Genomic DNA, 25,434 nt, shown 5'->3' on the forward strand with positions numbered 1-25,434 from the left:
TGAATCAGATCTAGCTGGGCTTGTTGTAAATTTCATTTTATCTCAGCTGCTTGCATTTATTATTATCTCACATACCTCACTCTGATTAAGCGTGAACGGATGTATTTTTTCCTTAAAATGGAATTGTAAAATGTCTTGTCGATCTGTTGAAAAAACAAAAAATATAAGATAACAAAAAAAAGGAGGGAAACAGACATATTGCTGGAAGGAGCATTCAGAAAACAGTATTCAGTTACAAACTCACAGCTTGCAGAGGCAAGAAATGTAATCCAGCCCAGCCTCTAGATAACATTTGTTACAGACCTTTCCTAACCATTTCCCATTTGACCTAAGGCACATTATAAAAAGCAAGCTGATTTTTCTAAATGTTCTATGACTACATAAGTGTGCCACTACAGTGCTGCCTCATCCAATCTCAGGCGTAATGAGAAATATATAAATATCCTTGGGATACACTGCTGCAGTCTCCCAAAGCGTAGCCTCCTAAAGATGGCCCACAGAAAGGATAGAGTATGCTGTGCTCTGCAGAGCCTCTCTTGTAGGGGTCCTTTCTGTGGTTCTATAGAAATCTATAGCAAAGCTACCGGTGATCTCGAATTATGTCCCCCTATCACCCTTGTGATTTTCCACATGCTAGAGGAATTGTCAAGCAATTCTCATCAGAAACTGGAAATCTAGGACTTGTAAGGAATCAATCTCCAAATGACATCTTTATTGGTGCCTGCTTAACCACATCCTGCTTTAGGCTGAATGTCATCTCGAGATTGCGTGATCAGACTGAGACAGCACAGTGTGATATCATATGGCATGAAATTCTGCCAGGAATGGCTCAGAATCACTGAAGGATTGAGAAATAGCAAAGTCACTAGTGAGTTATGCAGCAACTCCTCCTATCAGCAAGACACAGTAAATTGAACATATCCTGTAAACATCAAATGCATTACAGGAAAAACTACATAGAAATGCTTTACAACATCATGCAAGTAGTCTTTTTCGTAGTTTTTAGTCCATAAAGGCAGTCTGATTTAGCCAAGTCTCAAGATGTTCTGTCTTCCAAAGGAAAGAAAAAAATAATGGTTCTCAAACTTCTAGTATGTTGAAATCTTTCAGATATGGAAACAAGCATGCAAGCACGAAATCTGGGGTTGATTCCTCCCAAGGAACACAGAACACCTCTTTTCCAGCCTTGGTTGTCATAATGTCATGTCATTACACAGTGATATTGAAGCAGAGTAATTTCAAGATGAAGAGTGCACTTTTTTTTTTTAAGGTTATTTTAAGCATACATTAGTAAGGAAAAAAAGAAAATTTCTTAATTGTCATACATTGAGCTGATGTTTTATCTTGCTGTTGCTGGCAGTTATCTGCAATTACTTTGGCATTTGGAACAGACAAAATTCTATGGAAGAATACATCACCTGCAACAAACTACTGTATATATGCAGAATGTGCTTTATCCTGTTGCTTTGCAGATTGCCAGCTGGTACCACTGAACTGTATGAGGCATACAGTTAGAAATAAAGTGTTTTATTTCCTGTAACTCTGCAGCCTGTTCCACCACGATCCCCCTTGGTTATTGGAAGTATTTACCATCAGGCAAAAGGGGGTTTGTTTTGCTTTGCTGTTTTTAATCATAACATTTGCTTATCATTTCTGTCACAGTGTTAACTGCTTCACTGATGATTGTGTAAGCAGAAGCATGTAGCTAAGCAGCACTGCCAGCTTTGTGGCACACAGTGGCATGTGCTATCTTTGACTGCACTGCCTCTGAGAACTTTTGAGATCTCTGGGACAGGGACTTCTTTGCAGAGTGCTTTGCAATCATAGAGAGCCCTGAGCTGGGCTGAGGTACACCTCAGGCTTCTACATTGCTAACAAGTAAAGCAAAAGCAGAGTGACTTTCAGCTTCGGACTGAAGAGGGCAAGAATTCATAATCCCTTGCAAGGGAGTGTTAAGTCAGTATGACATTCCCAAATCCTTTATCTCCTCTCGACAGCTGTGTTTTCAAGGTACCTGTACTGTCTCAGATGGCAAGTGTTTTTCCTAAACTTTCCATCTGCATTTCTACAGCAGATACAGGGATCCTTACTTCTGTCATCCATTATGTATCTTTGTTTCAGCCTAAGCAGCTCATGTGACTGTTTTTTGTACTCCCAACATGTCCAGCTTTCTCCTTTTCTCCTCAGCCTGGACCACTTCCAAGATGTTCCAGACAGTCTGACCAGGTACACCTCGTGTTGCAGGAGACAAAGACTTCCAGTGACATCTGACAAAACACGACTCCACACAGTGCTTTTTTACAAAAAGAATCTAGGAAGTCCAAATGCAACTGAAATACCTGCAACAGACACTGTTTTCAGAAAATTAAATCCAAAATGGATGGTAGTTAGTTCTATGGACTGAACAGGAAGCAAACAATTTAAAATGATACCAAAATTACTAGATTTGTGTTACTTCCATTCTCTTCCATGCTTTCATATCTGATTGAGAAAGTAGACACTTTTCCCACTTGTCACTAGCTTTCCCATACTTAAGAGTTGCCCTAATATTACATCACCAACAGATAAAGAAGTCACTGGAGAGTGGTTTTGTTTTCAGTGAGCCTTTCAGAGCTTTTAACACCTTCAAACTTGACCTAGTGTTTTTCACTTTTGTGATCTGCTGTATCTTATCAGGAAAGAAAGTCTACCCAAACCTCTGCACTGTGGCCCCTGTCTCTCACCTGCTCATGAATTTTGTTGACAAATATGACCCAAATTTCTTCTTTCCTTCAACAATGATTTTGGTAACTGAATTATTAACAGTAATCTTTATATTCATACAGAGTTTATACAAGAGGAAAAGATGTAGGAGTGTGACTTCAGATAGCAACTTTCAAAGATTAATGTTCTGTATCAGGTTTTTACTGTTCATCGTCTGATAAACATTTCTCTCCAGCCTGCTTATATCTTTCTTTTCAGCTTGAGTCATAACCCTAGAAGCAAAAGCAACTAGAACTTTGTCCAGTAACTAGGTGGGACCTGGCCCTGCTTGAGAGAAGCATGTACACTCATTTTAAAGATTTTGATTTGATTGCAGCACTCAAAAGTGACACTATCATGACCAGATCCCTTAAATTCACCACTGATTAAGTGTATCTCATTTGTTTTCCTGGTCCTTGTCTAGCAACAGCTCAATGGTGACAGCTGCTGCTGCTGCTGCGGGCAAGGTCTATGAGCATTCTTAACTAAGTGCCAAGTCCTGTTCCTTTCAAGTGAGCAGCATTTTCCTGACAGCTTTTATTTTAGCATTTGTCCAAACAAGATTTTCTTTAGGCTAATGTTTGCTGACTAGTTTAGCTCAATGAATCTGGTATTTCCTCACTTTAATTTCATATCCTTTATCCTTTTTACTAAACTTCTCTCTGTGCAGTATGATTTTCTAAGACAAACTATACTTCATTCCTGAATGCTGGCCCATTCAATATAATAACTAATAGTGGCTAGTACCAAAGACGCAGTAAGGGCAAAAAAATCCCACGTGTACAAACCTAGCCACAAAGGAAATTCTTCCTTTTTCCTTGCAGCCAGCAGTTGCTTTATATGTTGATGAACAAGCCTTCTTTTCCTATCCTGTTTTGAATAACTTCAGATCTCATCATTATGCACTTTTTCTTGTGTTGCACCATGCCTAACCCTCTGAGGCCTGTGAGTAACCTACTAAAATCTTTGTGATTTCAGAGTCATCCAATATGCCCTGGCTCCCTGGGACCCAAAAAACCCCTAAGCTCTGGAAGTAAGTCACATGACAGGGATCCCCTTGCTCTGGTGTACTACGGAGCTGACATGAGCTGGGCTTGCCCAGATGTGTAGCTGGGTCTGGAAGGGACCCAGCAAGGTGAGCTGTGTCGGGCCCTTGCTTTCTCCCACCACACACTGCTCTGTCACTGCACTCAGGGTAACAGGATTTATCAAAATATTTTCTTAAATCTAGTTTGATAGAACTTTCCCCTTAAGTATTTACTGAACCCACTGAATTACTTTCATGGGATGTTCAAAAGCATTCAGTAGGTTTGGGAGCACAAATCATCTTGTTGCTCAATAGTATTGCATTTTTACCTGCTGCCATTTCAGTCCTTCAATAGCTATCCTCATACATTCTTCTCTTACTTCACTAGCTACTTATAGGATGTAAAGCCTATTATTAGTGATTTTTAAAGCTCTTTGACGGTAAATATTAATTGGAACCTGCCACTTGCTTCAGTGACTCTCCCCAGATTACAGCACAACCTGCTGAGACCCCCAGAGGTGCCCATAATGTAAATCCAGTAGCAGCTCCCTTGAGAACCTGACATTTTTCCTGCCCTGATTTCAACTAAGGGGTTGAGGGAGGACATGAGGAGAAAGAATGACAGGGACGACAAAAAAAAAAAACAACCTGGCAGTGTCCCAAACCAGGATATGGACATTACACTCTCCTTGGAAGCAGGCATATCAATTACTGCATAACAGCCCTACAGCCACAGTCCTCGCCCAAGGTGAAGAAAATGGACCTGAAGGAGAGTGAGTGTAATAGTCCATGTGCCTCCATCAAACCAGAAGATCAGAAACTTTCTTATCAGAAACCACATATTCACAAAGACTGCATGTGTCACAGCAGGCAAGAGCTATGTGACCCCAAACATCTGCAAATGGTATCCCAAACTCTTCACAGGGTTTTAAGCTGACCAGGCTCCTGAAGCTGAGGACTGAGTAAGCACTGCCTGAATGCACTAAAATAAGGTGCTCAGCTGGATGGTTCCTGGAGGTGTCAGCTGCAAAAGAGGAATAATTGTCCTTGTACAGTAGTTCCTAAAAAGATTGGTCTTTCGGATAAAAGAAATTAAGAGGACTAATACATGGCATTAACGTCAGGATTTAAAGTACCATGCTCATGCCTAGTGCAACCAATTTCAAAGGCATGTAATGACATGACTGTTTCATTATAGACATGTGTATTAGTGACAGCTGGAATTAAGGTCACCTAAGTATTCCCATTCCTACTCCCTGCTTTCAATTATCCATAATTAGCTTCCTAAAACTTTCACACTGCTATTGAAATTTTGTCCACTTAGACAGGAGATTTTTCCAACTTTTGGAGAGAAAATCAAGTTTGGAGAGAAAACCACCTGTGCTGATATCCAGAGAAGGGCTTTGCATTTGGTTCCCCCCACCCCCTCCAAATAGTACACTTTTCCCAGGAAAATGACTTTGTGCCCTCTGGGTTTTTTTAAGCAATACTTAGAGGTAAGGAGCTGAAATACAAGAGCGAATGCCTCTTAGGAAAAAAATAGTTTTATGAAATCTAAGGAAGATCATGGTGGTGTATTCAGCTTGCAAGTGCCCAGATACCATCAACCACACAACTTCAGTACTGAATTTGGATTCTCACTTCTGAAAACATCAGGTTCTAAGCAACCACTCTCTTGATCAGCAGCTCACATCTTGAATCACTTCATTGATATAATTACCTGCAAACAATGCAGTAATTCTGGATTGTGGATATATAATTAAGATAAGGTTCTACCCTTAATCATACACACTATTGATAGCTGCCCTTTACATCATTTTGAATTCCTTTTCCAGCTCAGGTTCACATCCATTTTCCTTGTGCACATTTTTTAGATTTTCATGACACACACTGGAACTGAATTAGAGTTACTTATTTGTTGGCAGTGGGCTGTTTTATGATTTTCCTGGATTTGTATGTGCTTCTTAGAACTTCTGCTTTGATGAACCAAGAAAAAAATATGAAAAAGAAAAATCAGTCAGCATGCCTATTATTTGAGAAAATTATATTTCATTAATAAGTCAAAGAATCAAATAAGTTGAAGGATTGCTGAATTTAAGTGGGAGAAAAAGTTGGATATTAGTAACATTTTTGATAACTAACCATTCATCCTGTCAATTCATGCAATTTAGGTGGAGCACACCAACAGTTTGAGATATTACAAGTGATGAAAAACACTAAACTACAGCTTCATGCACTACACTGCATCAACTCACACCAGCATTTGAAAATGCTTCATATTTTTCTCAATATTTTTTTTTGCTTCCTGTGCTACTGTGACCCATGGATACAGGAAAAACTGGAAATGAAATTTAAAGCAAGAAAACATCTCTGTTATTAAATCAATACAATATATACATATGCCAGGAGTCTTTTTCTTCTTTTAATTTCAATAAGAATTTCTGAAAAAAGCATCACAAGTGAGTTACAGGTGTTTTCTGTGAGTTATTTCCTCTCTCAGTGTACAGCACTTCACCTATCTCTTTAAGGCCACACCTGTATATATACATACTGACAGTCAAGTGTGCTGTCAACCTCTAATTCCAGACCTAAATAAACAAGTCATCAGTCTGTCATCTTGGCCACTGATCCATTGCCATTTTTTCCCAGTTGGCTGAATTACCATGGAAAATCCTTTCTGTATTGTTTCTAGCCCCAGTCACCCATAGAGGGCACCTCGATTGCACCATGCTAGTCCAAGGACAAGGCTTCCTATTTATGAGAACCATTGACTTAAAATTAAGTTTATAAAGCAGAAGTTGTCAAATGTCCTACATTTATTTTGGTATATTTTCTCTCAAAATGTTCCTCAAATATATTTTTTTACATAGATAAAAGATTTTTTTCCCATTTTACAATATTGTTTGTCAGAATAAGAAAAAAGGGAGACTATTATAAAAAAGTCTCTAAAAAACTTCATTTAAAAAGCTTCATTATTCTGGCTTCTGTACTATAGATGCACTTGTAAATAAAATTGCCTTTAGTGATGTACAAGAAAACCTTTCAATAAAAGTGCAGTTCTTTACACCTCATATCAATACTAAGTAAGCACTTGAGAGAGCACATACAGAGCCTAAGAATGCTTGGGTTTAAATAAGGGCTTAGGTTTTAGATTTTGGGATCCTTATCTGAAAACACTGCCAAATTTCTTTTGAAATTTATTACAACCAAGGAACATTCTTACTCAATTTGGTCTGGGTGCCGCAAGACAGAAAAGTCCTTGGAAAGACCTGGCTGCTGCAGATACCATAATTTCTGTGATCTGGCCGATTTATATTAAATTTTCTTTTGTTTCAGGGGCTGAGAGGGGAAAATAAGTGTTTTGGGGGGGAATAGCACACACAGCAAGTGAAGTTACATGATACTTGTAGATACTTGCACTTTTCCATTTATCGTAAAAATGAGAGTCATGTTAGACTCCCTTGAACTTCAGCATACTCCCCTTTCTTGGGGCATGTTTAGTTATCATCACTAAAATAGTCCTCACAGTCTGGTCTCCCAGAGCAAATAGTCTTTAATAATATAATGGCCCATCTTCGCGAACGAAGATTTGGGGAAAGGTCTTTTACCTTTCAAGCCTGCGCAATGGATTTTTTAGGTGAGACACAGCCTGCGCTGAACTGAGCCCACCCTTTAATCCTAAGGTTCATCTGCCGGGGCCAAGCAAGCTTGGACAATGGCAGTGAGGTCCTCAGGACGTAGGTTTGTTTAGAGTGTCCTTCTCATAGATGGATGGCCACACAGGGCTAACGACCTCCATCAGGCCAGGAGACCGGGATTTGAACCCATGGTCGCAGCAGTGAAAGTCCTGCACGCTAACCACTAGGCCACCAGGGGTCTCAAATAGTCTTTAGGAATGTTTCAAAAATACTGCTTTGGGGATCTACTCCAGCCCAAGGACCATAAGGCACTGATAGAGCAAGGAACAGGCTTCTGAGCTTTACCTAAACACCCACGTGCAAGGTGTGACAAACACATCTCATGCACAGTTTCGGCCAGATTTGCAGCTAGCTCTTGGCTCTGAAGGAATTTGTGTTTCACCTCTCTCTCTCTCCCAAATACATACACACTTCTACTCCCCAGGAAAACTCGAGGCATGTCTGACCCGAAAAGGCCAAGTGCCATGAAACAGCAGTCTCATCTGCTCACTCACTGGTGTTGTTGGTGTTTTCAGCTAGGCTTCCTTTGAGTTCAGCTGTGATGGAAACCCTAGTCAGGACTTTGACTGACCCTCTAGCCCCAGATGTGACAGTAAGTTGTTCACAACTTACATGATACAAGATATTTCCCAATATTGGGATGACTGCAAGCTTATCCCTGGTTATAAAGCAGAGAGTCTTTCTTTTACATGCATCTGATTGAAGGCTAACTCTTCCACCACACAAGGTTATCAAGTCTTAAAGCTATACTTTTCATGGAAGCATAGACGTCTACATGGGTCTTCAGAAAGAACAAATACAAAGCAACTCAAGTACTGTGATGAGGGTAAATAAAATCCAAGTGTGCCAAAGAAACTAAGCAGGTCCTTTCCTGATTACCCACAGGCACTTGAAAAATTCTTTTTTATCTCTGGGGATCTCTTCCCAGATGGTAAAGTGGCTTTATGGATTTGGCCTTTCAACTGTCTCTCCAACTCATTTTCCTGTCTACACAGAGGAGATATCAGTGCCCAGGGGCTGGCAAACTGTTCCTTGGTCATAACTGAATTGTGCTGAATCAGATGAGAATCTTCACTACTGAAGATGCAGAAGACAAAGTGAGCTCCCATTGCTCCCCACTGGTATCTTTTGAGGTGGTAGCCCAGAGGACAGCTAAATAGAGTCATTGGATTCAGCTGACAAGCCCTCTTTGTGAACCACAAAGCAGCAGGGACAGTGCAGAGCTGCAGAGAACTGAGTACCAAGTGCTGCACTTGGCAGCTCTTGGGATCCTCATCCACATTGCAGCACAAAGAACTGGAGAGGGGTGTGGAGAGGGAGGTGCATGGCACCTGCCTGCTCCTCTGTTTCTTCTCCACCCCATCTGTAGTGAGAAGTGTGTTAGTAACATCTAAAATCATCATCTGCCAAGGGAGAAAACTGCCTTCCTCCTCCCCAGTACAGGTACTCGGCAGTGAGCCATTCAACTGATCGAGAGCAGGCAGAGTCATCAGGACTGTTCTGCAGCATTTTCCTGTGGTAGCACAAGCATCTCTGCAATACTCAGTAGAGACATTATTTCTGAATTAAACCCACACTAATTCAGCTCTATCAGACAGGACAAACTTCAAGAGCTGTATTCATTAAAAACTTTCCCCGAACATCTGTACTTAAAGATGCAGAAGATTGTCTTGTCAGTTGATGTCAGTGAAGCAAGATATCTGTTTCCAGAAGAGGTGCCCTGACACACAATACTGAGTCCTGAGGTGAGAATTACTTGATGAATTTCCATTAATTCAATAGAAATATTTGGATAGGCAGTACTTTCCCAGGGAAGTGTCCAGGTATCATTTTAATATAATCCTCAACCAGTCTACCCAGATCCAGCCAGTCAGTTCTGTGTTGGTTTCAGATGGCTGAAGGAAAGGATAGCCCAGGTGCCTTGTGGATTATGAGACAACAGGGGAAATCTATACCTATCCATTTAATGGCTCAAGGCACTCAAGGAGGGAAAACAAACACCTCATCTCTCCCCCAGCCACCCAACTAGCCAAGGAGGGAGCCACGCTGCACTCATACCTGAGGAACATTCACCCACTCAGCTCCAGCCTGGCTTACCATCACATGGGAGCAGGAGCAATAGGGGATAACAGACAGGGCATAACCCCAAAAGCTGGGAAGGGTAAAGTATCTAACACAAGATTTGACAGAGGCACGTAGAATAGGCAGGGAGAAGCAGCCTGACAGCAGGGTTGGGAACAGCTGTGGCTAGAGAAGGAGACGGGGAAATACTCGGTGCCTGGGAAAGGAGAAGGGTTGCATAGACTGTCATTGAAGAGGGGAAAGCCCACGGCTTCCAGGAGAAAGTATCAGAAAGTTATTGTAGTGGCAAAAGAGACCCAACAAGTGCATTTACAAATCACTGGTGGGCAGGGTAAAGCCTGGTGTCTGATTCTATTGAGCAATCAGAAATGCACTAATGGGGTCACATGCTGTGATTGCTTTGTATCCACCTCTCTCTCACAGCTAGAAACTTGCCAGCCTTCAGCTGAGACAATTCCCATTGAGATGGGCTTGATGTGGTACTCATTTCAAGCTCTCCTGAATGCACATCTCCTTCTCTTGGGATCAAAGATGACTTTCCACATTGGACACAATGCCCCTTCACCCTTCTTCCTGCACATAGGGCAGTTACTGCAGCTGCCCAGAGGAGACAATTGGGATCATCCCAGTCACCCAGGTCTATCTGGCTGTCTCAGCTCACTCCAGACTTTGGCGTGCCAGAGAGGTTGAAGAAGCAAAGCTTGAAGCAGGGCCTTGAAAATCTCTCCACAGGATGTTCTTCACAAGAGAGTAGTTAGGGTGTCCAAGGCATTCTTGGGAAATCCAATAGAATTAATAGATTTTGTGGGAAAAGAAAAAAAATTCAAGTCTGACGCAAGAGGTGGAGAAAACTAGTGGGTGAAAGTTGTGCAGATCAGCCACACAATAAGTGAGCCCATATAAAATAGAGGCTCCTTGGCAAAAGAGTCATAGGGCTGTGACAGTGCCTTTTTTATCCAGTGTAAGAGGGGACAGTCTTGCACAGTGCACTTTAGCTTTGCAAGGGAAGAAGGACTGGTCCAACTAGAAAAACAAGGAGGCTCTGGTGCGCTGGAATATCTCTTTCACCAGTGGCATTCAGTCAGATCTGCTTTTTCAGGAGAGCACAAAAGGAACTCTCAGAGCCAGTTGCAGGAAGCCACTCAAGGAGCAAAGACCTTTCATCATCTGTTCCTCAGTCCCCCCAGCTCCACCCCAGAAGACATTTTCCAGACTTTCCAGTCAGCCCTGAGATGTTGACTGGTACACCAGCTTCATCAGCTCTCTGGCATGATCTGGCTGCATTCCCTCCCACCTTCAATGAGATAAGAGTCAGGAATGTTGTTCACACAATGGGTGTTACTATTCAAATCTGGAAACCAAAGCAAACATCAAAACCTTTCCTGCCAATCCCAAGGAAGGCATTGTAGACTTCCCTATGGAAGCAAACACATTTTTCCTGGTGAAACATCAACTCTGAAAAGAGCTCCTTTCAGGGTTGTTCTGGAGCAAAATGAAGGAGGCTGCATCAGGGAAGGGATCGGAGAAGGCAGCACTTGTCAGGGAGTTGCACTAACTCAGGTAATTTGAATGCTTCTGATTATCAGAGATGATTCACTTCTGTTCACTTTGCACCAAGTGTTGAGAAAGACATTGCATTTATCTTCATTGACTCACTGTTTCACAACATGAGCTTAAGGTATCCTTAATACTATGACAATGGGAAGGCTTGGTCATCCATATCCTGACACTAGCCAGGGAAGGACTGCAAAGGATTTTGGTAAATCCAGACAAATCAGAAAATGTGATAAAGAACTCAACTATCTCCTCCTCTATTAAAGAGGTGGCATGAAAATCTGCAAAATAAAAATGCAGATGTTCTGAGACAAGAAATCAAGAGGATATGTGCGTCTGGAAAGATTGCCTTGATTTTAATCACCACAAAGTGAGTTTTGCTGTTATAAAATCAGACTTACAAGGAACATATTGTTTCTTTACTGTACCGAGTTGTTTTCAGTAAGCTTATGGACAATTGTCAATCTCACAAATCCTTGTTAGATGGAACATCTGGAGCTAAAATCACAAAAAGTCAAAAATTATGCCAGGGACCATTTACATAAGCTGACCTAAAATTAGAACGAAGAATTCATAAAATTTATGTGTTACTTATCAGGTACAATTAACACGCTCTGAAATAATGGTTCTTACTGCTCAACCAGTATTGGTATTTACTGTTACTACCATTAGAACTGCTCAACACCCAGAAAGGAGACGGGGTTTCTAAAGCATTGGCTTCCATTCAAGCATCTAAATTGATAGCCATGCTCAGAGGAAATCTGACTGCATTGGGGACTGTCTGAAAGAACCTCTTAGCTAAAATAAGTGTTTCTTTTCCAAAGGAGCCACATGTTTTAAAAAATGATGAGGGAATGGAATGGGAGGAAGGGATACAACTGTACTCGATGAAGCGTTATTCCTCAGACTTCTTCCCAGTCCTTGCCTTCCTTCCACCTCAGCAATGCACAATGTCTTCTTGGTCAGGGGGAACATTCCCTCTCCAAGGTCCTATATCACAAGGTTAAAAAGCTGCAATTATTAGGTAATAGTTGTAAAGCAGTAGCACCAAAGTGAACGCAGCTTGTGTAAGACTCTATACATGCAGATATGCACCAGAAGCTCATCATAGGAAATATGGTATGGTCCCCAGTGGGCAAAGAGGGTAGAAAGAAAACAAATGCATACAGATAAGAGGATAACTAAGATCTCTGAGGCCCTTAACAGTGGATTTGTGAAGAGGTGCTAGCACTGCCAGATCCCTACACAGCACCCTACTTTTGCAGAGCAATGAACACCGCAGCTCACAGTTTGTTGTGGACAAGTGACATGGCCCTAAATTAAATGATAGTGGGGAGCAAAGCATCGATTGTCCTATGAACTGGGCACCTGTGCATGGTTGCCAAACGGGGGGTAAGAGATATGCATCGGATTCTGATGAGTAAAACAAAAAAAAGATACAAGCACAATCACATGCTTATTGTTGTATAGAGATGAACTTTGTAATTAGCATGTGTGGGGTAGTGTCTCAAAGAGAAAACAAGAAAGGAAATTGCAATGTGTCTATTTATTTCCATAGCTACTGTATGACTGAGAGCCACTCATCAGCCTCTGCTATTTGTGGGAGGGTTTCCCAACAAAACATACCAAAGGCGCAGGAAAAGGGCTTGTGTGTTGTTTTCTCAACATACAGTCACAGCCCAACAGGTAGAGTTCCCCACCCTGTAAAGGAGAGGGTGTAAAAGAATGCTGTCCTTAGAGACAATGGCACATAAATCACAAAGCCAGGCTCAGGGCAGTGAAAGAGAACACACACAATTGATCAGTGATATAGGAGGAAGACGACATTATTGTCAATATCTACTTCACCACTGCAGGGATAGAGAGAGGTGACACACTAGAACACACAGAGGGGGAAGTGCTTGGTCTGCCAGGTGTGATCACAACTCTCATGCTATCCATTCTGCTCACCGTGGGGGCCAAGGGTACACCAGACACTTGTGGTCAAGAATGCGCTGTTCACATTAGTGACTGTTGTACTATCATACTTCATGGAAAGGCACAACGGTCCAAACTTACCAGTCTCTCAACCCTCTCGCTCAGGTCTCTAAACCTTCCTGAGGACTGTCTGGAAAATTCGTTATTGTACCGGATGTTGGTGAGTTTTACATTGGCACTGTAATAGAACAGCTGCTGATCTGTAAGGGAAAGAAGAGGAATAGGAAGTACTCGAAGGACCAAGATGAATGAACTTTAGAAAAACACCTGGGGCTGACTGATATCCAGACATCTAGGGAGTGATGAGCCTTCACCTCTATCCAACCCATTCAAATACAGCTTCCAAAAGCTAGGAGCCCAGGAGCAAGCACTCAATTGAGTTAGGTGATCAAAGCCCAGTTTCCCCAACAGTTACACTTGTGGCCAACCAACAGCACTTCAGGGCTCACACAAGATCACAAGCTTCATCTTCCTGCTGAGTAACCTTCCTTCCTGGCCTGCCAACTCAACACCAAGCCCTGGCAGGCAGCTGCTGGTGATCAGGAACAGGGAACAGCAAAACACCACAGACAGACATGCAGAAGGCTCTGTTGCTCATGTAAGGGAGACCAGAAGACTTATGTGTTGACTTAATCACAGAAGTAGATCATGAGAAAAATGTGAAACAAGTGAAAGCAAGTGAAAGCCAACAGAAACAACAGCCCTAAACCACCCTGCACAGCAGGAAGTGTTCCTAAGAGATCTGCAAAGATGCTAAGTGAGGAAGGAAAGACAGCTCTGGAGAAACCAGTATTTTTTCCCCAAGTGAGCTTTAGACAGACTGGTGAAAATTCCCAGCACAACAGGCGCAAAGGAAATGCACTAAGCATAGGCATGGTGATACATTATGTAAAACTTACCATATGCCAGAAAATAAACTAGGAGACCAATGGTGATAGCTGCTGCCACTGCTGTTCCAATAACAATTAGAGCAATTTTCCGGGGCTCAAGATGTCTTATTTTAATAGCTGACTGATGAATTCTAGGGAAAATTAGGAACAACAAAGGGAGAAGATTAATAAGATATTCTTTTCTATTTAACAACCCCTCCCCCCAAAAAAAGAAAAAAGAAGGTAAAGTTTTCTCCTTTGATGAGTCCATATCAGTTGATTCTTCCTAGCAATATTAATTGACTTCTCACCCTTCAACACCCTTGAAAATGAAACCATGACTCAAGACTATTTTGAAATAGATGTTGGGATGTGCTAGAAGTCAAAGAACACAGACAGGTTTGAGGGTTTGTTTTTTTTATTATTAGGGCCAAATTAAATAGGAGCCACACTAAGATTATTATGTGACTCCCAGCTGCTCAATCCATTCAAGCTGCTCAATCCACTTCAGCCTTCAAAGCAGAGCTGGACAAAAAAGAGAAAGAGATTTCAGAGGGCCAGCTTTTGCTTCCTGTTTTACTTAGATTGAATCTAAAAGCAAGAGGAAAGCACTGCTTCAAGTAGTATTTGCTGAAGTGATAGTATGACAGGGAAAGGCAAGGACATGTGAGCAGACACAGGTAGGAAACCTCACCAGATACTTCTCTCTGCTGTGCTCCTAATTACAGGTGCTAATCCTAATTAACTCAAGGAAAATCAATGGACAGTCAGTACTATAGTTAAACAAAAACTGTCTGAAAAAAGTTGGTTATAGCAAATTCTGCCTTTGTTTATAAACTCAAAGACACCTGAAGATCCTTAAAGCCAGTTTTTACTTTATTATGAGCCATTACAAAAAACACAGAAGAGGAAACAACAATTTTTGGTAATGAGTTCTTCATTCTAGAGTCAGATACCTCACTCATGCAGACATACCCACCTTCAGGTTAAGGTATAGCCTACCATTGGAAAGCAGGCTGCAGGGATCCTCTCCTGAGGCTGCAAGACACCTCAGTGAGTTCCCACAGACAAAGTACACGTAGCTCACTCCCAGAACATACATCTCATGAGCCATAAGTTTAAATACATTAAAATAAGTTGAAATAATTGCAAGCAACCACTGCAACTACGTGCAGGAAAAAGACAGCAAGCACGGTGTGCATGGTACATAAATACCAAAGCAGGTCCTGATATTTCATTCTAATTCCATTGCAATGCCTTACAATTACAGCCTTGTTACTGTGGCCTGGAAAACAACTGACTTAGGCCAAATATCATGATATTTGATTGAATGAGAATGGGAATAATAATTTCTCATCTCAGATCTGTTGAGACTTGTCCTGCTTCTCCTATCTAGTGTTTCCTTCCCTCCTGCTACCCTGTAAAACACCTAGTAACTTCCCGAGTTTGATTCAAAATGCATCTGTGAACCCATAAAAAAAAAGCAAATTAAATAGTCTTATTAAGAGTCCAGAGAAGAGCAACTCCAAAATTATTTCTCAGACTACTGTATGGAATTTGCCTTAAAATTTTAACTGCACCGCAGCAGGTGAGCCTGAAGAAATTACTGCCTATCATATCAGCAAAACAGCGGTTTCAGACCAGAAGTAATATGACGGGGACACAGTTAAATAGAGCACTATAAATTTGAAACATTTTCAGCATTCTTTTTTACATAGTGTAACATTTTTTTTATAACTCTTCTTCTTTATTTCTTCTTTCAAGTTCCATGTTATCATTTGTCAAAGAGAAACCCCAGTCTGCAACAGTTACTCACATGTGTAATTTTACTCACACATGTGACTTTCACTTAACTCATGAAACCTGTTTGAGAGCATCATTTCAAAGAGGTGCAGAGGGGTCTCAGCACCAGCTTCTAAACTGAATTTCCTCAAACAAGAAGCTGTTTGATAAATACATCTTAGAAAGTCACTTAATGGGGAGGGGGCATTACTGTTGGGGACCTGGATGTCTTTTTTCTTTTTGTTTTGTCTGAATAAACTTTCCCCCTTCTTTTTACACATAAGCGTGAAACACCTGTTAAATTTTATTCTCCACTCCTAATTTCTTTTAAAAACAAAAATTGGTTTTAAAAACAAAAGGTATTTTTGAGCAAAATATCCTTGATTAGGCTGTACCATCTGGATGCTTCCCCATTTGAATAGGCATGCTGCAGACCAGGAGGATTTCAAATCCAGGTTTTCAAAGATATCTGTGAGACAAACCCATAAAGATCATTGAACTGATACTTTTCCATTCCCATTAACTTTGAGCTTTATTGCTTCTTTGCTGTATCTCCTGAGGTTCGTTCCTCAAACATTAATTATTGTATCTGACAACATGTCCCACTGAGTAAAACTGAACAGTACTTACAGGGGTTCAGTACACACAAGAGAAGTAACCATGCCAGAACTGAAACAGTTTCAATCCATGTGATGACATGTCAGGGCTTGAATACTCTGCAGAGAGCTGATAAAGTTTAACAGTGGGAATTTATTTTCTCAGATCAAGAGTCTAACAATCCTTGTTAACTCCTTTGGAACTGTCTGCCTCCAAGAGAGGGAACAGGGAGTGTAGCCTAGAAATGCACAGTAGGATTAAAAACACACCATCTGGGGAGGTCACTGAAGTCCTCCAGAGTAGAAATGGAAATGAAAATTTTAAGCCTGAACCAAATACCTGAAGCTGAAAGCTTCCCACTGACTTCAGAGGGCTTTCTGCAGGGCTTTTCTGCCTGCAGCTTAAGTGGTCCTTCCCTCTTCCCCAGAAACTCTGCTCTTTCCCAGACAACCATGCCTGTGCAGTAATCTTAAACACACTGCAATCACAGACTGGATTTCATCTCTTGGCAGAAGACTGCCAAGTCCCAGATTAAGATTTGTCCTATGAGGAAGAGGAGTGAAATATTTGCTGACAGAGAGAAACAACAAAAAATGATATAAAATTGCTCACACTGCCATGACAATTTTGCTTGTTTGTCCTCTCTTTGTTTTCTAATAATTCCAAACACTGTCTTGGTTTTTCAACTGACTCATTCTCCTAGAAATACCCACTGAGACCTTTCCTGAACAGTAGTAGGTGATCTGGAGCCCTGCATTCCGTACTTGTGTTCCTTCCCATCACACACAGAGAAGACCTCCAGGAACCTTTTCCTTAACAAGGAGTTCACACCAACAAACACAGAGCCAGAGAGATCCCTCCTGTTATGCATTTTACAAGACAGGCGTAAGACGGACACAGTTTATGATGTCTGTCAATGTTTAGTAACAGAGGAGTATCAGGAGAAAAAAATCAAAGAAAAATTTAAAACCTTACCTAATATCCTAAGATTTTTTTTAAGGGTACCATTCAGTAAACAAATGATAAAGATTTCATTAAATAAATCATGCATGCACTTGCCTCCCTCCAACCTGAAACTGTTGTTTACAAAAGAAGTTAGTGTCTTTTACCTATTGGAATTTATATTCACTTCTTGCAAAGAAGCAGAATTACAACTGCCTTCTATGAGTCAAAATGCTTGCTTCAGAGGAAAAACCTCAAAGGTCCTCCTCACTGGGGCTGAAAGCACACTTGGACATCTGTGGAACCCCTCCATTACCTGCAGTGAGCTTCATATCAGAGACCATGTCTAGCTAAGTCAGCACGAACCAGGAAAGACAGCACAGGCTCTGCTTTGGCATACACGCACTTACAGTGTCTGCTCAAGAAAGGTGCTGACAGGACAGACAGCTGAAAAGCCAAGCCCAAAACAGTCACCTAGAGATGATCTCTTGTGGGCTATTATATGTCCTTTGTTTTTAGTCGTATAAGAGAGGCATACTTGGATTGACAAATTTTCTCCACTGTTTTAGAATACATGTAGCACCTCTCTCTTAAGGTGTTTTGAGAAAAAAAAAATTAGAAAAACCACTATCAACCTTAGCAATAATTGTAATATACAAGTACAGAAATAACAGGATAGTAATGTGTTTTAATTTGTTTACTTAAATTTGTTTACTGGTATATGAAAACTATACTGAACATCACTGTGAAGGAGTTCTGCAAGTCTGATACAACAGACCAGCCCTTCTGTGATCATCACAATTTGTGTGCAGCTGTGACAGCTTATGTCTACTCAGAATATGACCGAAAGTATCCAACTTCCCCTGTAGTTTAGAAGCTTACCTTTCTGGACAATAATACATTTTTTCTCTATTTTATACTTTATGTCCTAATTTCAACTGGGATACAGCTAATTTTCTTCACATGCAGTGCTGTGTTTTAGGCTTAATGTGAGAATAATGTCGATAACACACTGCTGATTTAGTTGTTGCTCAGTAGTGCTTATTGTAAGTCAAGGACTTTTCAGATTCCCATGCTCTGGCAGTGAGCAGGGGCAAAAGGAACTGAGAGGGAGCATGGCCGGACAGTTGACCTGAACTGGCCAAAGGAATATTCCATACCATAGAGCCTCATGCTCAGTACTGTTTTTTCCCCGAATCTCCTCCACACCCCACTGGGATGGGGGGTGGGGTGTGTGGGGGGGAGAGGGTGAGTGGCTGCATGTTACTTAATTTCTGGTTGGGGTTAAACCAGGATATATAATAAACAATTAATAGGCTGGGTAGATAAACAGTGAGATGCTGTAATCTAGCAACATATTTTCACAAATTTCTTCACGGGAAAAATGCTGCTGAAATTAGAGAAAGATCCTCAGACAAGTGGTTCAGCTGATACTGAAACCCCAGGCAATTGTCCAGCGGCAGAGAAATTGGAAAATTTCCATGTTCAGTTCTGTATAAAATCTGTCCCCCTGTCATCACCAAGTTTGTCCACAGACCACATGAAGCTTTCAGATTGTCTTGTATCAGAAGCATGTCAGACTAAGCCATCCTAAGCTTTGCGTTAGTATGGCTTAATTTAAAATGAAGATCTTTATTGTAATCAGAAACACAAACACAGAAGGAGTATGTGGTGGAAGCAGAATGCCTTGATTTTAAAATCTTATGCTGACCCAAAATGCTCAATCATAAAACCACCTGTGAAAAAATCAAAAAATGAAATACTTCTGAAACATTGTATAAGAGGAATAGCAGGTGCCAGAAAAGGGCATCCTACACTGGGGCTTGCTCAGTGAATGAACATGACTAGATTTTAAGGCTCAGGAGAAGATCTTGTCTCATTCTAGTTTTCCTGTCTAAAATGGGCAGAAACTGAGTGCATGTGGCAACAAAACACAAATGGAAGCAATTCTCTGAGTCAAATCAGGTGTGGAGCGTACCAGAATCAAAAGTATTTCTCTAGGGTTTCCTAAACTCGGGATGTACTCTGGGACAAACTGACAGAATAGGTTTCTGTTTGGCACCAGGCAGGAACCACATCTGCCTCCTACAATAATCAAAGTTAACTCCCATTAATACAAATGGTACATGAGTGTTCTTGCACCAGGGCTGGTATCTATTTCCTGCTACACCTCAACAGTCTGTAATTTGCATTCATATTGCCCACCTACTGCATGACAAATTGGTGCAAGTGGCACTGCATTTCCACATGCATATTCACTTTTAGACTACCATATACAGCACTAGCTACCCTGTACCTCACCCTGCCAGGGCACAAGATCTTCACAAGGAAGTTGCAGATAGGACATTGCACTTGCGTTCCAGACTGCAGGACACAGCACAACAGAGGGACAAGACCAGCAAGACTGTCTACTCCGCCCAGTTTTCCTTAGCAGCTTTGCTTCCTGAAGGATTTTAGGGAGCACACGTTCCAACTTAGCTTGAAATGTTCTGAAAAGAGGCATCTTGGAACTGGATAAAGCTAACAATGAAATACCCCTCTTATATGGGACTAAGGCAGAGGACGATGAGCTCAAACAGCAAGGCTTACAGCTCCACACTCAGATCCACATCCCTGCCCAGCAAAGATCTCTGGGCATCTAACAGACTACAAAGGGGCTTTGATTAAGACCAGGCAGTTTCCATCCCTTCCCAAACATGAAAGTATTTAACTATCCAACACAGATTTTTCATTAATGTACTTTAGATTTTATAATAATTTAAACAACCATTTAAACAATTAAATTCTTTCCTAACTAGGAGGTAAAGAAACTGTACTCAGATGTTGTTTAACTACCCTCTAGCACACTGGTATTAAAATTATTTACACCACTGTATACATCAACAAGACCTGGCAACTAGGTTTACCTCTAACTAGAAAACAACACGGCTTTTCAATTCTGTTAGGTACAGAACTCTTACTTAGTTTTCCCTCTTTATTTAACACGCACAAACTGGTATTCACAACTGATGGGGATTTCTTCGTCACCTGACAGTAAGAGCGGCATAACTTTTAATTTGTGGATATTAAACAGAGCAGGGGATCTTGCAGTATTGAGCAGGGTACCACTAGGGAACACAGAACAAAAAGCTGAAATCCATCGTCTCCTGGCAAAGATGACATTGTATTGACTAAAATTATATTGTTCCCACAAAATAAGAAAAAACACCGAAGTGTGCATCAATAATAACTTTTGTCCATCCAGAAACAATGTTTCTATTTCAGCATGCCCAGAAATTATTTAGAAAACCCAATTTTTAAAAATATTGAGGATGGAAAAAATAAGTAGTACCTTGCAATCCTCCGCAGCCATTTGCCCAAAGCAATGCCAGAGAGGAGAGTAATATTTTAATCTTTAACAATCCACAGAAAAATTCAGCCATCCAGCCAAATAATTAGGATGTTAAAAAAATATTTCAGATTCTTTGGGATTTTCTTTCCGAGGTCAAACTTTTAAGCTTCTTCAACTTCTGAGGCAACAACAAGAAAAAAACTCATGGGAGACTGAGTATCCCCATTACCATGTGAATCCAGAATCCAGTGTGTTGAACAGAAATGAATTCCAAGAGGTTTGCTGTGCACTTGTGACACAATCTCTGGTTTGACCCAACAGAGCATAGTAGAGTGTTGCAGCTGGAAGACTTATTTTTGTAAAAATACTCTGAACTTTTCAGCACTACCTTAATTATTTTTACAGTAAAACAAAACTATGGATGTCCAGCATCTCTGACTGCACAAAATACTTTCAGAAACAGAACACCTTGTAATTCATTACTCCTGAGAAATACAAGGGTCAAAACCAGAATGATGAACCCCTATAGTGTTCCCATCATGTGGTTGTGCTGCCATCACAGAATTGACTGGGATTTTTTGCAGGATTTGGGGGAAATGTTATGGCAACTAGACCTTATCAAAACCCATAATTTCCAAAAATCATGTTACTGCATTTGATTTTGACACAAAAGAGTTTCCTGGATTCTGCACTACTGCAATAAAAGCCTACTGGAGGCAGGATGAGATGGTCACAGGGAGGAAAGGTAAATGTCAACCTGAGCCATCACATCATCTTTCTAAGCGGACAGCAAATGTTTGTGCTCCTGGCCATGGTAGAGAAGGATTTCCCTTGGCATTTCTCACTCCAGCCACATGTTACTCTTTTCATCCAGTCCACAATCTCCAAAACCTCCCATTCAGCCTGCAGTTTACTGTTTAGCTTTCCCTCTAATGCCCCTTTTCGGGATGAACATTTCAGACAGATCCCTGATGTACCCTAGATCTAAGAAGAAGAAAGAGGTAGCGATAGAGCAATGAGCTCCAAAATCAGGCAAGAGAACAAACAGATTTCTCTTCTGTATATCTATGTCCTCGAAATCCTAAAGCTTTCCCATAGACAGTATCCTTTACCACCATTACACCTTCAAGTTAGACTAGCTGAGCTAAAATGTGCCACCTACTTTTGAAGGTCCCATGGTAGGTCCCGGTAGGTCTGGTAGCCTTTCTGACCGCCAACGAAGGCTTTGCTAAAGTCTGGTCTGCGCAGCGAATGGTGCTGGAAAATGCAGGAGTCGCATTGACTGGTGTGACGGGAAGGGAAAGGTGTTGAATGAAGATCCTTCATTGAGGCACAGCTGGCGCAACACCCAGCACCCTGTGGGTTATTGCAAAATGAGGGAACGAACTTCAGAATAAAAACAAACAGAGGTAAGCATGGAGTTGATAAGGAGACTGCAACCTTCAGATCAGCTCCACATCAAAGAGCTCCCCAGGCAGGCAGAGATGGAGTGAGCAGATAAACCGGCCCAAGTAAGAAGATTTGTTCTTCACTACAGTGGAACAGGAAGTGCGTGAGATCTCTCTTTTCCAGCACTCCCTTTCTGTCCAACTTTCTGTCTCCTGAGCAGCAGCACCTTCTACCATACACTCGCTGTAAAACCCACAGGGGAGAGGCACCACACTGGCCGCAACACTAAGTCACTTCTCTTCTGAGATAGCCAACACAAAAACAAATGTGGATGTAAATGGCTTGGTCAGCCAAGCCTCATCTACCTTGGTGCTCACTCATCCACAGCTGTTCTGGATTCCCTTGGCATCAGGGACAAGACAACTATAAGTATCCAGCCTCCTAATTACATGTTAGTCATTTAATGGTTGGCATAACCCCGCCTGTGAAAAATGCTTACTCTGTGAAAAGGGCCACCAATCTCCTTGGAATTCCCTTCTCCAAGCACAAATGTGTTTCTTCAGAGCCAGCTGGAAAGGGAAAAAGTAGAGATTCACTAGTGAGAAAACCTGCACTTGCATCTAAAATCCCAAACCAGAAAGTGAAATTACCAGAAACCAAACCTCTAGTTTCTGGTTTTTGATACACTTGCATTTGTGCCCAAAAGTTTGAAGCATTTGGTTTTCCAATGAAGTCTCAAGGTTTCAGTCATTTTTATGGGAACACTTACTATCTTCCAGAAACAACCTCATCATAAAGGGAGGGAATAAAAAAAATAAAAAGGCAAGAGGAAAATTTTACCTGATCATACCAAGTCCTTTTCCATCTTTCCCCAAAGATGCCCATTCACAGGCATTTCAATGCAATTTTATAAGCACTTGGGCAGACCATTTTGAGGACAATTAGAAAAGCTGATCACTGCTGCACAGCATCTGCTATTTCTCTAACCTTGATTTCTTGCTTTGCTTTGATCAAATTAATTGGATTTTTTGGCTTCTCCTCACTCCCTGTCGAAAGGGCATTGTTGCAGTTACCTACCTCACCTGGGGCTTTACTGACACACATACCTGTCAAGTACTAATGTTCTCCCTGGGCCTACCCCCCACCCTGTTATTTTCTTTTTCAAAATTAGTAAAACTCAAAAAAGATTATGCACAAAGGATTCCCTTCTCCACCCAGAAACACACACACCCCCAAAGGAACTTCAGCACTTGATGGAGTGTTGGAGATTGATTACAAACCACTTCAATGCAGGAGTCAAGAAAATACCTTAGAAATCTTTGGAGTTTTTTTCTTTTTTACACTGGGAAACACTGGAAAAAGATGGCGCTTGAAGCATTTACCCCATGAGATGCAGAGAATTGTTCCTGGTGTGAGCAGAAGTTCAATGGCCAACTCTAACCACCTGGGTCACCTAAAAAATATATTATAGGAGAAGTAGGTTTTATCAAACATCTAGATTTTGAGACAACAGTTACTCGAAATCTTGAGCCCTGAACAAGAATGAAAAGCATTCATTAGAATTGCAAAGGGTCTCAGGAAGAAGTGCTAGAGGAAAGGTCTTGGACAACAGAATGAACTGAATGAACTTCTGGTAACTTTCAGATCACACTAGGACAGACCTTCCTGTTACTACTCCAGGATATGAATAACTAAGGTATTACAAAGAAATTATTCCATTTTCTTACAAACAAGAATTTTTTGCAATCTGCCTAATAAAACTTTAAGTAGGTTGCTTTTGTTTTCAAATTAATTAACCAGTAAAATGAGCTGTCCTGCCAAACAGTGTGAAACAAGGAAATACACTTGCCTGGATCAGTGTTTTGCATCAGAATGCAAAATCAATTTACACATATGTGTCCCCCAGGAACAATGGTACAGATAGGCCAAGAAAAGATAATAATTAAGGAATAATTTTCCTAACAATAAATTATCAAGTCTCAAAGTGCTTGATATTAGGGTGTCATTCAGTAAGCTAGGTAATTACTAATCTTTTTGGTTAATACTAGGGAAGCAGTACGGAAACTAGCTATCAAAGTGTAGGGTGGAAATCTGAGAATGTGGGTGCACAGGATTTTGTGAATGAAAGTGTAAAAAGATGTAATGACCAGTCTCTCAGTTTAACCCTGCGAAGTCAGCCCAGCCGGTCAGACAGACTGCTTGCCTAAGAATGGTAATAATAGACTTCTTTCGTTTATGTTTGCATACTTACACAGGCTCACAGGCTGTGAAGACAAAGAATACCTTTAGAAAAGACCATTGGCCAGCCCCGTAGCAATAACATCTTCGGAATTTACAAGCAAAGATATTTTACATAATTGTCTACCAGTTACTCAACCCAGGCCACACATTTTAGACCAAAGACAACAGTCAGTCGTTACTTTTACAGTGAGAAGTGATTGTTCTTCCCAGTGATATTTTACAGAACTGACAGAAGTGCTGTTAAACAGCATGACCTTAAACAACCTGAAATAATTACAGCTACTTTGAGCAGGGGTTTTGACAAGGTGACCTCTGTACATCTCTTCCAATCTAAATTGCTTTGTGATTCTGTGAGCATCTGATAAGACAAAACTGGTACACTGCAATGAAATCTTTCCCTAGTCCACTCATTTTTCCATCAGCACACCTTGACAGCTCAGCCCTCCCTCTCTTGGCTTCAGGCCTCCCTCTCTTGAAAAACACAAACATGTCTTGCATTTGGCCTTCAAAATTCAGGGGAAGATCTGAATGAGCTACATTTCTTCATACTTTTTAACTTCAGCTGTGGACATGTTGCACAACTTTACTGTTTTGACAGAAAACGTTCGCCAGTTTATTGTTGCATGTTTTCCTTTACTATATGAAATGCCTAGCCAAGGCTCTTAATAACTGATGGCAGTTAATAACTGATAAGTAGAAAAACAAAACCAGAATATCCACTACAAGGATAGAATGATTCTCCAGAGCCAATGTAAGGGCTGGGAGAAAAGCCAAGTCCTTATCTTGAGCCTTGAAAAGTCTCTTGGGGCCAGATTTTATTACACGCCCGTGCAGCTTTGAGATACTGAACACGTGGAGGCTCTCAGATGCTATAGAAATGGCCTCAAGCTCTGAAGTATGCTAGATCCTGTCCTGGTTGCTTTCCAAATAGTCCCTCTTTCCAGGCCCTTGTAACAGAAACTGCTACACCCGTCTGAGTTGCAGCCAGGGATGCCAGCCCAAAATACCGGCAACACCCTTAGACAGTAGAAGTCCCCCACTACCAGAGTCATTAGAAAGGAATTCATAGCCTGTCACCCCGTTTGAGGCAAAAAGGTGGCACATGTGTGCCTGCCCCCTGCAGCTGCCCAGCCAGAGCTGCTGCTTGGTGCAGTGAAACAGGACAGCCTGCATTTTCTTCCATCAGGGTAACTACCCAGTCTC

At 41.2% G+C, this 25,434-nt stretch overlaps 1 protein-coding gene across 1 annotated transcript in view; it reads right to left on the minus strand.

Moving 5' to 3' along the window:
• LOC113964664 (transmembrane protease serine 11E-like) overlaps positions 1-21,951 on the minus strand; it is a 39,436-nt gene extending 17,485 nt beyond the window's left edge. The window contains exons 1-4 of the mRNA XM_027677170.1: positions 21,764-21,951; positions 13,980-14,101; positions 13,162-13,280; positions 76-143 (exon numbers count right to left, since the gene is read on the minus strand). Coding sequence (XP_027532971.1) covers positions 76-143; positions 13,162-13,280; positions 13,980-14,101; positions 21,764-21,927 — 473 coding nt within the window. The 5' untranslated portion in view covers positions 21,928-21,951. The remainder of the gene's footprint in view (positions 1-75; positions 144-13,161; positions 13,281-13,979; positions 14,102-21,763) is intronic.
• Between the last annotated feature and the right edge of the window lie 3,483 nt (positions 21,952-25,434).

This window comes from Neopelma chrysocephalum, unplaced genomic scaffold (genome assembly GCF_003984885.1).
Source record: "Neopelma chrysocephalum unplaced genomic scaffold, ASM398488v2 Primary Assembly neopelma1_42b, whole genome shotgun sequence".
In the NCBI taxonomy this organism is placed as follows: domain Eukaryota; kingdom Metazoa; phylum Chordata; class Aves; order Passeriformes; family Pipridae; genus Neopelma; species Neopelma chrysocephalum.